General features: G+C 39.6%; 2 protein-coding genes across 3 annotated transcripts in view; one reads left to right on the top strand and one right to left on the bottom strand.

The window, feature by feature from the left end:
• The window catches only part of LOC306700085 (RNA-binding motif, single-stranded-interacting protein 3-like), a gene marked incomplete at its 3' end in the record, with an annotated part of 105,702 nt that extends 100,176 nt beyond the window's left edge, over positions 1-5,526 (top strand). Inside the window, exons 11-14 of one of the 2 annotated variants that reach the window (XM_079164985.1) lie at positions 1-109; positions 585-671; positions 2,458-2,582; positions 2,963-5,526. The exon at positions 1-109 is cut by the window's left edge and continues 8 nt beyond it. In XM_079164985.1, the coding sequence (XP_079021111.1) occupies positions 1-109; positions 585-671; positions 2,458-2,582; positions 2,963-2,966 (325 nt within the window). Of the gene's footprint in view, positions 110-584; positions 672-2,457; positions 2,587-2,962 lie in introns of those variants that run through there. The other variant, XM_079164984.1, reaches the window with a different exon arrangement.
• Positions 5,527-5,710: 184 nt separating this feature from the next.
• Positions 5,711-15,277, bottom strand: entpd3 (ectonucleoside triphosphate diphosphohydrolase 3). Its single transcript, XM_079164383.1, has 10 exons — positions 15,114-15,277; positions 12,481-12,618; positions 11,986-12,103; positions 11,452-11,611; positions 11,077-11,236; positions 10,709-10,936; positions 9,796-10,059; positions 9,602-9,712; positions 8,755-8,892; positions 5,711-7,909 (listed from the first exon to the last, which is right to left on the bottom strand). The coding sequence occupies exons 2-10, from the start codon at positions 12,613-12,615 to the stop codon at positions 7,721-7,723; spliced, it is 1,503 nt and encodes a 500-aa protein (XP_079020509.1). The 5' UTR covers positions 12,616-12,618; positions 15,114-15,277; the 3' UTR covers positions 5,711-7,720.
• Positions 15,278-15,671: the final 394 nt, after the last annotated feature.

The following is a 15,671-nucleotide window of genomic DNA, read 5'->3' as shown; positions in this document are numbered from 1 at the left end:
GATCACCCCATCAGCGGCTATAGAGCCCAGTTTGTCTCTTCATCCCTCCAGTGTGATGGCTCCTCTCAGCCAGCAGATGAACCACCTGTCTCTGGGCACCACAGGCACTGTGAGTCTCAGCTGGTACCTCCTTCAAACCACCTTGCTCTACATTCATATACAGTATATATGTGTGTGTGTGTGTGTGTGTGTGTGTGTGTGTGTGTGTGTGTGTGTGTGTGTGTGTGTGTGTGTGTGTGTGTGTGTGTGTGTGTGTGTGTGTGTGTGTGTGTGTGTGTGTTTATATCATGTGAGTAATATATTCAATACCATTATTCAGAGAGATTTACATGATCGGCTGTAATTGAAATTATCTCACAGCAGCAACCACATAGCCACACACATGGAGATTGCCATTTTCTGTTTGCTGAAATGTGCAATGACCCTGGGACCAAGCCAAACTGTTATGTAATGTATTGTGAAATGTCTAAAAACCACATGTCTCAGCGGGAATGTCAGACAGTACTTTTAATCCAGAGACTTTAGAGGACATATTTTTTGTGCCTGTGTTGTAACACTGTCTGTGCCCCTCCTTCTCTCTGCAGTACATGCCTGCTGCAGCAGCTGCTCCTATGCAAGGAACCTACATTCCCCAGTACACTGCAGTGCCTGCCTCTGCCATCACAGTAGAAGTAAGGACAAAAGGAAGCAGTTTATGGATTTTATTCTGGTTACTCCTTATATCAACTTCATACAGGATGTTGTATAGGGCTTTACGGGGATGACTTGACTTATATTCACATATAATTGTCTCTGATAAATTAGATGCTAATAAATTAAGCTGTAATTTAGAATGGTCATGCTGCCATGATATGAAAAGAAAACATTTGGTAAATACGGTGGCGGGCCGTGCATTTTATACCTGGGCCTTCACTGCTGTCCTGCAGCTGAAACACAGCTATGGTTATTATTTGTTTCGTGTAAAAATGAAGCCAACACCTATAAATACACTAACTGCAGAGAATAGGCCGAGACTGCGTCTCCTCTCTGCTCTGACTGCAGCTGGTACTGCTGCGCAAGGCTGCTGTGAGAGTGACCGCCTGTGTGTGCTTTTGGGCGGCGGAGAGGCTCACGGCAGCACGCGCTGCTCGTTCACGGCAGTGCAGAACAGTATGTGCTTTAATGTCAGAAAAGCCTCCAACAACACCAGAAAAAGTCGCTAGGTTTGTCGCTAGTAGCCATGAGTCGCGCCATGAGGGTTTGGAAAGTCGCCAGATTTAGCGAGAAAGTCGCCAAGTTGGCAACACTGGCACCGGCTAAATATGTCCCCAGAGCAATATTGGACGTTACAATGGTTCCTATCACATATTAAACCAAACAAAAATCCATCTTCATAATAACAAGTTGTACAAATAATAATATACAAACAAGCCTATTAAAGCTACTGCAGATGTAAAAACAAACTTATTTAAATTACCAGAGCTGCTGTTCTTAAAGACAAAGTCCATCCTCCTTTCTTTGTTAATAAAGACTTAAATCTCACGGTTGTTCAGTAGCGTTTTAGTTCCAGTAAGAAGTCCTTCTCGATTCATGGACGCCAGTGAAGACAGTCAAGCCTCCCCAGTTGTATTTCTTGAATACGTTTTAATGCGTTTGAGGGCTGAAAATGTCCGCTCCACAGAGGCAGCAGATATTGGGATTGACACCGCCCAACATGTCACGCTAGCCCACTGACCAATCACGTACTTGTAGGCCAGCTAGCAGGCTCTGGCACGTCAAAGAATACGCCCAACATGTCAAACTAAAGATCTGATTGGTTGAAGACGATGACAATCAACAACATCGTCCCCATTCACTGCAAGGGGATTCACTCGTGAGTCTGCAGGCCTGGGGTGAAATCTGATTGGATAAAAGCTCTACTTAAAACAAGCTGCACTGGAAGCAGAGCAACTGAGGAGCACAGTAGCTGTGCAATGAGAAAATAAGATAATGGGAAAAATATTTTTATAAATTATAATACATGTAATGTATTTAAGAAAAAGTATTAAATTATAAAATAGCTATAACTTTGTGATTCTGTTTAGGCCAGCAGAGAAGGCCTTGCAGGCCCTGACGGCCCACCACTGGGTAAATATAATGAGACATCAGTGTCTGTCACTTATTGCCACTGAGGGAACTTGCTTAAGTCAAAATCAGGTTGCGGTTTTGTGTAATTTAGGGTGAAACATTGACACTAATTATACTTTTTTTTTTTTAAGTCAGGAACTGTTATCTAATTCTTAAAATGAGCACCAGAAATTGAATTAAGTCTGCTGGAAGAAGTTGAACCCTTCCCTTTTAATCAATACTTAGTGGATTTTTGTCTTTGCTGAACTGTTTGAATGTTCTCTGTAAACTTTTTTTCAGTGCTATGTGGAACAAAGATAAACCTTATAACAATATGAGATAGTTTCATATCTGAATTGTTTCTGGTGTCAGGGTGTGGTGACAGACCCTTCTTCACAGACAGCTTCCCCCTCCTCCCAGGACGCCAGCGGGCAGCAGCCTTTATCAGTGGAGAATACAGGAGATCATTCGACAGCCTACTCTTACCAGCAGTCTAAGTGAGTGTTGTAAGTTGATGGAAAAGATACTGGACAGGTACCTCATGAAAATAGCAACAACACATTAAACTGTCTTCTTACAATCTTCAAATGTACTACAACAGTGTTTGCTAAGGTTGAAATTTGCAAGTTAAATAAATGATGTTGAATAGTGTATATATATTAAGCTAAAAATGACTACAGTGTATAGTTGTTGCACAGATTCAGCCTTCAACCGTTGCACGTAAAAGACATTTTTACCTTTATGGTGTTTCTTCTGCTTGTTTTTCTGCCTCCTAGATAACCTGCTGGTGGTTTCTTTAACACACAGCGGTCCGAAGAATGACCACAGTTTCCTCAGTTACTCTATTTTCCCTAACTTGTTTTTCTGTCTCCTCTAGATAACAGGATTGGTAGGAATCATTGCTGCATTGCCTGTACCAAGGTGCTGGAGACAAAGAGAGAATCAAAATGAAACGGGGACAAAAAAAAAGAGGTGATATGGCCAACATTGAGGGGAGAATGCTTCCACTGTGCACAGGCACCAAATAAAAGACAAAATGAAAAAAAAAAAATCAATTATATTTCTTACCTGGTTGAACCAAGAAAAAGACAAAATGATGAAAAGAAATGATGGTTTGCTGAACCTGAGGACAATGAAATAAAACGCAGTCTGCATCTTTGAGTCTTTCATTTCTCACTGTGAGACTGGACTTTGCCTCTGAAGGAAAAGGAGAAGACAGACTGAAATCTAAACTCAACCCACAAGCTGTACAGAAAAAAAGAACATTTGAATGTGCAGGTAGATTTCCAGACTTTTTTTATCAAAAAAGGAAGGAAGCAAAGTCTAGAAAAAAAAACAGGTTGTCTTCCTTTGATATTAAGCTACATTTATTTTCATTCTTTTTATTATTTGAGTAGTTTTCTAGAATATCAATGTTTTTGTAAATCTTTATTGCCTTAATTTTCTCAAACGTTGGGAAAAAAGTTTCCATAGTGTTGAATTATTTAAAAAAAAGAATGGTTGAATGATTTGAGAAGTTCTTAAAGAGTTCCGAGAACCACCGAGAATACATCTACAAAGCTATTTGTACAGGATAAAAAATAAAAAAAGGTTGTAATTGTATGACGATGATTTTAAATTATGTGGTGCAGTGCAGCTGATGTTTGGTTGGTGGAAAAAAAAAACTTCTTTAATGCGACTTGTGGGATGGGTCAATCCACTGCTTCCTGGAAAATGCAGTTCAGTTTAATCATGAGATAAAAGTTCTGTTTCTTCATCACATTTGTATTTTTTTGTTTTTGATTGCAGTCTTATAACCTTCAAAAGGGTTTTGCTTTGCCTGCTTTGCTTGTCTCACTGCAAAAAGAAAAGTAAAAAAGGAACATTTCTGACATTGACTAAAAGCAGAAATAAACGCTAGGATTTTTAAATGTGCAAAAAGCAATAGTTTTAGTAAAACTGTTGACAGTTTCTTGAGTCTTTCTTAACCGTTGAACAAAAGCAGCCATCAGGTGGCACATTTTATACCAAAGATGAAGAAACTAGGTAATGAAGAGATATTCCTTATGTTGCTTTTTCGTTATTTTTTCACCTCTGAAACTGAGATTTGTATCGATTGTCATGCTGTTGGCATGTGAGCTAATTTATCAGTGACTGAGAACATGCAGTAGGTCCTTAACACAACTGCCTCAACCAGAAGAGTGTGCTCTGTGATGTTTTCTTTGTCAAGTGATCAAATGTGGTGATGATTTAAAGTGGCGCTGTAACATCTGTGTGGTATGGTGAAAGTGGAGGAGGTAGGTATATTATTGGGAATAAGTTGGTTCACAATACTTCAGTGGTAAAGGGGTGGAAAACGAATGATATCCTGTGGAATGTTGGTGTGTACTTTTTAAACCTTCGTATACACCCAACAACTCCCTCTTCAGGCTGCATTGACCAATCACAAATACCGACACTGAGATGCTGTAACTCGTTCTGATGGCCAGCCAAAATGCTCCTATTTTGAGATGCATAGTTTCAGTCCATACGTTTTACGCCACTGTCTTGCCAAACACAAGCCATTTGAAATGTGAGCAGGGCGACGATCTCTGTCAGAGGAAAGGGCATTTCTGTTGAACAAACTCATTTCAGCTTATGTATATTCTAAAGGTCGAGGACAGAGTTGTTGTGTTTTTCTTTTTGTGTTGCCTTTTTTATTTGTCTTTCTTGAGAGTTGATTATGAAGTGTGAGCTGCTAAATACTTTTCATTAATGAGGATTGAGGCAGTCTTGTGTTGGGTGGGTGTGGAAGATGTACACCTCCAGAATGACAGCAATTGACTATTTGAAGCCAAGATACTGGAAAGACGGTTAAGTGTTATCCTTGACATCACTGCTTACGCATCCTGCAAGTCTTGTGCCTCTTTTCAGGTGACAGAAGAGACATGTTCCTGGTTTGCAAAAAAAATATGAGAATATTAATTCTGGTCAAATCTGGTAATAAGAATCTGCATTATTTGTACTGAGTAACAGGGAACAAAATCTCCTCTATGGACTTTAACTGACTGACACAGGCTCTGAGGTCACACCCTTGAAGCTCCACCTACCTGACACTCAGCCAATGAAAAGAAGCTAATGGATACATAGGAACAGACAGTGGGGTTCAACCAAAATCAAGCAGATACAAACCTCTATGGGGAAAATAAATTATTGAAAGAAGAGAGAAAGTAGAGAAAGCGAGAACAAAAGTACTATTTATGAGATCTTTTTTTGTACAGGTGTGTAAAAGAAGATGCAACAGAAATAACTTTGATGATGCTATTTTTTTATTTGCTTGGTCACATGCCTCCCATGTCTTTCAAATTGTGATTCTGAGAGTGTCTGTAGAACCAGTGGATATTGCTGTAGTTTCAAATGTCTCTTTTCTTTTTGTTTTCTTTTTAGACAAGTCTTTCAATAAAAAACGTTTTAAACAGTCAATTCTTATCTTGTATATTGTGCAGGTACAACGCAGTACCACTAGAGTGCGCTGTGGTACACAGTATGAGATAGTGGATGACGAAGAAGAGCTGAATGTGTAAATGTGAATGTGAAAGTCACCAGGGAATTTACAGATGCTCAGTGGACACAGATGAAACAGAGGCATTTAGATTCAAACAGGCACATTTTATTTATTTGATGAATAATATTTGAAGAAGTAGCCACCAATGAATAACATGTTGAGCAGGTAAAATCAGTAAGGTACCCAGTGATGAAACAGGGAAACCCAATCTCATTCAACAGCGACAAAGGGTACAGTTAGTAGATACGTTTATTACTCAATAGAGAGAGAATTATTATCAAAACAGGACCAATACAGTTAATGCACTACATAGGACTCATGCATAATCCTCTCCACTGCAAGGACAACAAAACCACTGAAAAAGCAGGTCTACGATTTATACTGTGCTGAATGTCAAAAAGACACGTGCATGTTTTAATTATCTCCGACAGGAGGATTAGGCGATCAGTCACGCCTGTGTGTGTGTGTTCACCTCTGTGTCGGTCCACAGCTAATCTTCTATTGCAACAGTGTTGTAATGGTCTCAGGGTTCTGTTGCAGACTGATTGGAGTTCATCTCCAAAACTGACCAAATGGTGCAAATTACCAAAAACTCAAATAAACCTGTTGTAATCCATTACTAGTTTCTGCTGATTGAATAACTCTTGCATCAAACGCCACTTATCAAACTACTATACTGTATATATATATTGTATATATATATAGTGAGAGAGAGAAAAATCCCAAAACCCTCCCAGGGATGGAACAACACAAGATTCGTATTTAATGGGAAAAATAACACATAGAACTGTTGTCACACTGAATCAATTTCAGTGACTTGTTGGCTGCAAACTAAGAATATAAAATATATCTTGTATTTCTATTGATTGTTTGCAAATAGGCTGTAGAAAAATGACTTAATGCAACACATAGCAAAATCACAATGATACAATGGCACATAGCACATTCAATACATTGTTTATTAATTAGGGTTTCATTCAGTAGTATTGTTGTGTACTTCTGGTTTTCAGTGAGGACATACTTTGTATAATATACACCAAGGGTCAACAGCTTTTTTGATATGATGTGCCATTTTTTAAATGTCTTGTTAATCAGTGTGCCATATCAACATTAAGGTTACCATTAAGTTTCATTATGACACCACGACAAAACATAAATCCCAACGGATCTGTCATTTTATTTTATCCAATGTGTATAGCGACATAAAAACAAACTTTCATAATCGGGACATTGTTATTATTTATGAGAGCACTATGGAAGAAGGCTAGAAGGCTGTTATCCTTCCACATCCAACATCCACATCTTCCAGTTGAAATTATTAACCTCTTGACCTTCCTCCAATCTTGTTCAACAACAAAAAACTTGACAAATTCTATTAGGAAGGCAACAATTACTAGCCAATCAGAGGCAGAGTAGGGCGGCTCTTAAAAAAAAAAAACCGTCTGTCACATCAAACTACCGTAAATAACAGGCTTGACAATTGCCAATGACGGGGGAAGAGGTAATTGTTCATGCGGATGAGAGGGCACTCTCTTGCACACGTAATGTTAGTGTGCCATTGGTAATGCTACCGTGTAAAAATAGTGGTACTTGTGCCAAACAATGCCTATCCCTGATATACAGTATACAGTATATTATATAAAACATAGAAGCGGAATCCATTAAGTGCCATTTTATGTATAATACAGAATCAATCAGTGAGTGATGGTTTGCCTGAGGGTCCATGTGTGTAAGCACACAATTGTAAATGCAATTGCATTTTAAAATTACACAATGTGCGACAAGAACAAGTAGTGGACATTTCTGGGTTCCATTTTATTATCTGTGCGTTATTTTATTTTTTTAGAGGTGTTTATTAATGTCTCAATAAAACCAGTCTCACGAGTGGAACTATCTCAAAGACTCAAAGTCCCTAGCAGGATACACAGTGAGAGGTTGTCCTTCACTCTTCATGAACTCTCATAGTTGAAATTAAAGTCAGTAAATGGCTCAAGCTGAAAATATAAAGCGCCTCGGCAAATGCTGCTGTAGCGCTCTCCTACTACTTGCGGGATAACAACAGCCCCAAGGCTTACAATAGCAGACCATTCCTTGCCTTTGTGACCGAAACTCTCAGAAGCAAGTGCGAATGAGGATTATGAAAACTAAGACAACAGTTATGATTGTTAGGGCTGAAAATAGAAAGACAAGGCCGGCAAAGACGGGGTTTGTCAGGGGGGGGATTTCTTTCACTTCGGACGGGATCATGTTGGACATACTCAGCATGTAGCCCAAACTCCAACCAATGCTGGTTTCCTTCACCTGGAGAAAAGAGACAAGAAGAGAAGACTGTGTATTTCCATACTGTAAATGGTATTCAGTAGTGCATGCAGCTACTATATCACTAGTATTGTCATACATGTTTACGGAAGTTGAGAATATGAAACAGTCCAGTAATGAAGTTGCACAATTACAGCTCTGTGCAAAGATGGGTGTGTCTATTTTGGAATTTCTTCCAAAGGGATCTATCCAACCACCTCCGAGACACCCTGAAGGCACTAAGCAGCACACACAGCACACTACTCTACTGTTGGCGAGACTGGAGATTGGAAGTATCGCCAGCTGTTGCGGAAGGTTTTTGTGATCAAGTCTAAAGGGTAACCGCAATACAATTTGGAAACTACGGCTGTTATGTGTGACTTTTTAATATACTGTCTTTCTTTATGACTCATGACTAATGGAGTGCGTGTCACAGACCAGGAATCCCCTTCTGTTGAGGGACTTCCATTGTGAAAGACGCTCCGTGGCCTCAGGGTGTCCCAGAGTAATACATTGCCCGCCTTTCACTCTGGCCTTAACTTTTTGAATGCCAGGCAACCATGTTTAATAGGCCTCCATGGGTGGCCTCATTCACACTTGTCAAACGCTGTTAACCATGAACATGGCAAAATGTTGGCAGTTGAAGCACAGCAACTCTCGTCAAATTGGCACAGACATTTTCTGATGGTTGTTTCTCATTTTTAGATAATATGGGCATTATTTTTTGCAAGACCATATGAACGCAGAGAACATAAAGAGTGGATGTGAATTGGCTTCACAGCCATGTAAAGGACAGCAACAGGAGCAAGCAGTGTTTGGTACAAATTATGTTTTTTTTCTCAACCAACCTGTTTTTGGAAGTCAATGTTTTTCCAGGTCTCGTTGTCAAACTTGTATCCATCCGCCAGCATTGTGTAGACGTAGTGACCTGCAGAACAGTAAGTCGAAAGGAATTTTTCGGAGATCCGAGGCTTTTCTACCTTCAGCTGAAGGGAAGAGAAACAAAGATAAGTGTGGCCGAAATACTTTCAAATGAAGACAAGACTGAAACAATACAATGTGTGATCAAGACTGATTTCAATTTACAGTTAAGATGAGATCCCTCCTGTTGCAAAGATATTTTGCAGCTATTTTGAGGCCTGATACACAGACACAAGGCCCGCGCAATAGAGCAATATCTGCTCTTATGTGGTAGAAATATTCTTTAAGTACTAGTAAAGTGCTTTTTTTGTCCGTCTTGTTTAAGATCTCCAGATAACTTGCAGATCATTATAAAACACCAATCCTACTAAAGATAATTAGTATTGTACGTGTATATTGAATACACATACTTTTCATATTAAGTTTGACAAGTTTTAACAGGAGCACCAACACTAAATCAGACAGAGGAACATGTTCTCACACAACATGACACACCTCAGTCAGTGATCTTAAAACAGGCATTTTGCCTTCGGAATAAAATACTTGTTTTTGTGGAATGTGACCATTAGTAGAGTTTGCTGCATCACTTAGTGAATACAGTATCAAGATTTCCTGTCCCTTTTCTTTCCTGCCGTGCATTTGTCCTCATCCCAACATTGACTTTGCTTCTGCTTGTTTCTACTCCTAAATTATTTTTATTCTCTTCTCAGCCTCCTGTCCAACCTATTCTCCTCTCTGTTTTACTCTAGCTGTCTACCAATTGGAAGAACTTACCACTGTCCAATGTGTATTGCAGAATTTCCTTATTGAGGCGCTGAATTGATCAAGATCTGATGTTCCCTCAAGCCCGAGCACCCTAGCAGTGTAGAAGAATCCTGCATACGCCTGGCAGGAACAGTAGAGACGTATCGTAAGTTTTTGGTCATATTCATCTGTTTTCTTGTACGTGTTCTTGCATTGTGTGTTACCATAAAATCTCCAGTGACGGGTGGCTGCTGGACCCCATTGAAGGAACACTGGGATGAGGAACATGTTTTGAAATCAAAGATGGATTTCACTATGCTCCTGCACTTGTCTGAGTCGGGGGTTCCCACCATGAAGAGTTCTTGATCTGGGTTGTAGTCGTTTGGCTTCATTGTACACTCTGTGTCATAAATTTCTCTGGCATTCTTGGTGGTGTTGTAACCTTCAGCGAAGCATGGGTTAATAATGTAAGATGGGTCAGATGATTCCTGGAATGTTAAGAAAAGGAAGAAAATGTTAAAAGAAATGGAGGCTGAGGAGGAAATAAAACTACCACAAAGAGAGTGACAGGAAGAGACATGGGCATATGAGATAAGGACAGTGTTACTTGTGCATTTACAGACACCATCTATCATGACTTATATACTTGAATTACACATTCATTTACATACAGATCCTAGTGTAAATTAAACCTTTAAGCTAACATGCTATACCAGGATCCTGCTGCAAATGTATACCCATAACATATTCTCTCTGCAGAGCATAAGCTATAAGCTGCCAGAAATAATGCATTTCTCGCAAATTAGCTTGACGACATACACGGGTCGATCGATATTCTTAATGACATAATGCATTCTTGACTTGTCTCCCTTTGCCTGTTAGTAACTCAGGGACAGCAGTGTTCACAAATCAATTTTTAACTGTGCATTAATGGGTTTTGGCCTGCACATGCATGCAAAAAAACATACACTCCCACTGCCATGCTCACCACACACACACAAGCACTTAAACATGAACATAGAAAATGATCAAGGGAGCGGTCTCAGAAAAGAACCATCACCCTTATAGTACGTGGAAGATATGACCTTTAATTTCTTCTGAACACACATGCAAAAGACAGAAAGAAAAGATGTGCACCTGAACTATTTTGTCCAGAATCCTCTTCTCAGCCTCATTTTTGCCATAGCAGAGGAAACTGTGTGTATAGACAGTGTAAGGGTAACCGTACAGTTTGACATGCAAGTAGTCAGGTCCCCATGAATCATCCTCCACTGCAAAGGCGATCTGTGTTGATGCTCCACCAAGGTCCATTGACCCTACGGTCTTTTCCCCTTTCGGGTGTGCGTAGATGTTCCAAATGTTTTTCTACAAATACAACGGGAAAGGTTAGTATCAGAGGAGCCATGTAATGGCACAGTTTGTAAAGCAGCATTCCTTTCTTTTTTTTAAAGAGAGAAGTACACGTTGACCTACATAGACCAGATGGAATCAAGACAGCATCTTACCTCTAGGAAGTTTCCCATGAGGTAGTTGACAGTGATCCACCCGTACAGCCCTTCTTCTTGACCAGTAATGATGGAAGCATTTTGGAAGTTGAAAGGCAAAGCTTCCAGGTATTCTGTGAGACTTCCCAGGATTTCATTGGACTTTAGTTCATCCTTCTCACTTAAAGCAACGCAGAAAAGGGAAGATAATTATAGATCTTACTTGAAACAAGAGTGGTCATTAGCAGTGACATATGGAGCCCATGTCGTGACAGAAAACGTTTACATTTTTGTTAAATACACTTTTTTGGTCTCATCCATCCGGTCACTCTCCAACACATCCTAAGTAATGGTGAGGGATTACCCTGAAGCTAGTTTATTTTAACACATTCTTACTGTAGCAGTCTCATTCCAGCAGTAGCTCCCAGAAAGAGAAGTGTGGTTTTGTGTTTTTTAACAGGAATGGCATTTGTGACGTTGTCCATGCATTGCTTGAATCCATCCCACGTTTCGGCATCTTTCTGTGGGTCAACTTTCATCTCTGAGATTCCAGCACCTGTGGGCACAAGGCCAAGCTAAAATTGTCTTCTGAAGCACAGCCACTGAAAACAACAAGTGTTTAGCAAAGGTTGTATTTAAGGAGTATTTCAAAATGTGTTCAGCACGGTTTGGCTTTTATTTTTCTCTGCATTACCCACCGTTCTTCAATCAACTCTAATCCTACATTTTAATTTTAGAATATTTTCAAGCATTTTTTTGTAATTCAATTCTAAAAGATGTAGAACGTTTCGTTCAAGTTTATTGTCACGTGTACTAAATTACAAGGAACTCCTTGTGCTAAGTGGCACTCTCTGCCAGACAGATACATTTCATTTTTTTATTTTACTGTTTCAGACCAAAGCTGCAATTGGTCCGGAGACAATGACTCACCCAAAACTCTGCAGTTCATTTTCTCAATCACAACTCCTGTTTCATTCTCCTTCTCCCCTGGCCACTCGTACAGGTACACGTTGGAACGTGATGAACCTGCGTCTATCACTATTCCAAACTGCAGAGAAGAGTAAAGAGAAAAACAATCATGTTACAGGGTCACATTTGGCCTATGTGACGGCACTTCTTACATTGATTCGTAAAATATCTCAAATCCCTACATTATGCTGTTAACATGGCAGAGAGCTGATACTATAAAGATTGAATTAAACTACAGAGAGACTGCTGCGACTCTCACCAAGCTGACTGATGAGAAAACCTTTTCACCTGACCTTGACATCTGGAATACATTTTGCACCGCATTCACAGAGTGCGTGGGAGCTGAAGTATGTGTTCGTATTCCTCTCTCTCTCGTTTCCTTTGTTAAAACTGAGAAAGATCTGCAGCCAAATAGTGCCTACACGTTCACGTTTATGTATGCATGCATATGTTCACCTCGAAGTCGTACACTTTGGACGTCCAGGTGTCTTGGATGACAACAACAGCAACGAGGGCAGCAATACTGGCCAAAAGGAGAAGCAGCACTCCTGCTATGCGACACTTGTAGCCCATTTGCCGTTTAGAAGCCATTTCCTGTTGGCAAGAAATGGGTTTTAAAAAAAAAAAATAGAAGTGTTTCACTAAAAGCATTTTAGCTCTCAAAGTGATGACACGTGAAGAGGTTTGAAAAGTGATGATGAGCAATAACAGTATACTTTATTTACTTTAAGATTATAAAAACATTGGCAGGCAGCATTAATAGTATTGATGTACTAAGCAATACCATGAGGTTTAACAAACGCATTAAAGGCAAAGGAAACAGAATCAGGAGGGAAACTGTGGATCGGCTGTCTGAATAGTTGTTTGCTCAGTTTCTCAGAAATGCTTACTTTTTTATCATGGACATTGATAACCACAATGAGATACTTTAGTCCCACAATTTGTTGTATTGTTTATTTAAACTTAATGCAGAACTAAATTATAACATCCAACATAAGATTGCTGCCACAGTTCAATATTGCACAAATGGGCGGGGTAACCTGCCAATGAAGATCAATGGACTTGTTTTGTAGTAAACTCTTCCTGATGGCTTTGAAGAAACATTCAACACTGATATTTAGAAGAAACACACATGATGACAAGCTCCAGGAAATAGAATAAATAAGCACGTCGTGCCAGAAACTGCTCCATTTCAGTTTCAAATTGAGTATACACACTCAATGAGCAAAAACAATGTTTCATGCCAGATCCACCATGTGTGCTTTGATGGAGAAAAGCTACACATACACTCGGTACATTTTTCTCATAACCGTGATTGTTGTTCTTTCAGCAGAATCATACTGTACATGCATTTCTCGTGTAAAGCGCAATGTGCCTGCAATTATGGGTCACACACAAACTCTGTAACACGAAACACATTTTCTTTTCATTCCAATTTTCTGGTGTAGTCTAGTTTCCTTTCATTCTATTTATGCCTTAGTTCTTACCTGTGCGTGCTATAATTGCGCTGTATATTAAGATAATCTATATTTACTACAACTAAGCTTAGCAATGCCATGTCATGCAATAGCATAGACTGAATAATTCCATTTAAAATATAATATATTTCTTCATAGAGTCATGATGAAATAAATTAATGAATATAAATAATAACACAGCAATAGATATTATTCAACCATCTTTTGCTTTAACTCTTTCCGGCAATGGGAGGTCATAAATGGAGGCGACAAAGTAATTCCAACCGTGAGTCAGACTACAGCTGTTAGGCAGTGCCGTCTCAGCCTTATCATAGGCTTTATTATCAAACTGTCAAACAGTTTGTCCTGCTTTTTAAGCTCCTTTTAAAGCTGCCTAAACCCCCCCCAAAAAAAGTTGTCTCATCCATTGTCAGCAGACTGTAATTTTAAACAGTAGTGACAACGTTTGTCTTTCTATTACATCACGGCAGTTAGAGTTTCCACAGAAGCTTCAGGTAAAAACATGCAGGTAAAAGCAGCCTGACGTGTAATTATAACCTGAGGACATGTCAACAAACATGCCTCTGACATAATGTGGCTGCATTTTGGCTCAACACTTCACTGCCGTGTCTGTGACATAGTTGATAGTCCAGGTTTATAAATTTGGCGGATTTCACATGTCTCCTGTTGGGTCCAGGTTGCTTGAACAATGCCAGTGACTTTCAGCGACTGTCCATAATAATGGTTCAAGCTTACTACACTAGAAACCAAATATTTCACATAACAACTCTTTGAGACTGTAGTTTGTTGCCAATGTCTGCTTTACCACAACTAAAGAAGGGGTTAATGCATTTCTCCCTTTGATGTAAGTTTTGACAGATATTGTTATTCCTACCTTCATAAACCCTACATAGTACAGATCAAGCTTGATTTGCATTACATCACAAATAAGCGAAAGGTGGAGAGACTTACAGTAAAATCAAGTAAGCTAAGTAGAAACTGTTAAATGTTGTTAGTTCATGTAATTGTGAACTCTGTGCTCACAATCTTACAATCCTCAGGTTTAAAAGACCTGCACTAAGAGTGTACTTTTTTGTATGAATAGTTTTGACTCTAAAACAAGTTAAATTAGAGCACGGCAACACTATGTCTATTTGTATATGATATTATATGTTACACTGCAAGCAGTTTCGTATTCACCTGATGCAACACTCACAGTGTACAAGATCACATAAACGTGGGTTCTCTAGTTTAAACACAAGACTAAAACACAAGAGGGAACACTCTGCTCTCTGTTTTCACCATCCACAAGGTAAACACAATACACAATGCAAGAAAAGTAGTTATTTACTTTGAATTCAATGATACGTCGACCAAAGGAAGCAGCATGTCTCTGCCTTAAGTTTCTATTGTGGTATATTTAACACTGACAGTATCCCTACGATTGGCACATGGTGTTTTCTTTGCTTGTAGGGACTGGTCCTCATCAGGGCAAAGGCGTGAAACGTAGTTGAACTCTAACACATGCTTGCACTTATATCATACAACACAGTAAATCGATTCACACAATGAAACCACTGTAACCTGGTAAATGAATGCATGTGAGAGAGAGGAGGTGTGTTTGTTTCTTACCTTGACGAGCTGGTTTGTAGATCCTAGTTGAGAGTGGCTCTGAAGAAGGGATGAGGAAACACAGCAGGAAACAGGGGAGCAGCAAAGGAAGGGAGAGAGAGAGAGAGAGAGAGAGAGAGAGAGCAAGGGAATGTGCTGTGAGTGGGAGAGATCTTAGTGCCTGGCCCTCGGGAACAGGAGCTGTTGTACCCCAACAAAACAGAGAGTGAGGGAGAGAGTGAACATGGGAGGAGCAACGTATACAAACTCCAGTTTTCACCACTCCCACCACACCAGTGAAGCAGAGCAACCAGCCCATCAGCAGAGGCAGAGACTGATGCAGGACTTGTTCCTTGCTCACTGCATGCAATGATTAAGCACTGATACAAGTTTTTGTGCGTATGTATGAAACAATGTGAGAAGAGAGAGGGCTAGCTGTGGTAAAGTTAATTGATGTAATCAATAAGATAAAGTGCATTATGGCTGAGTATCTGCTGCACTTTTTATGACAAAGTCAGCTCTTATTTAATAGGCCTGAATTGAAGCACAAGGCACGATGACAAGAAAAGGATCAAGATC

Source organism: Pholis gunnellus, assembly GCF_910591455.1.
Source record: "Pholis gunnellus genome assembly, chromosome: 8".
NCBI classification, from domain to species: domain Eukaryota; kingdom Metazoa; phylum Chordata; class Actinopteri; order Perciformes; family Pholidae; genus Pholis; species Pholis gunnellus.
The sequence above is the reverse complement of the archived record's forward strand: the minus strand, read 5'-3'. Positions and strand labels throughout refer to the sequence as shown.

What these genes read in the sequence shown, in the direction of transcription:
- entpd3 (XM_079164383.1), bottom strand. Translation starts at nt 12,615, where the DNA reads ATGGCTTCTAAACGGCAAATGGGCTACAAGTGTCGCATAGCAGGAGTG. An exon ending in CCAAAGTGTACGACTTCGAG is followed by an intron (nt 12,104 to 12,480) that starts GTGAACATATGC and finishes TCTTCTCTGCAG; the next exon opens with TTTGGAATAGTGATAGACGC. An exon ending in CCGTCACTGGAGATTTTATG is followed by an intron (nt 9,713 to 9,795) that starts GTAACACACAAT and finishes TGTTCCTGCCAG; the next exon opens with GCGTATGCAGGATTCTTCTA.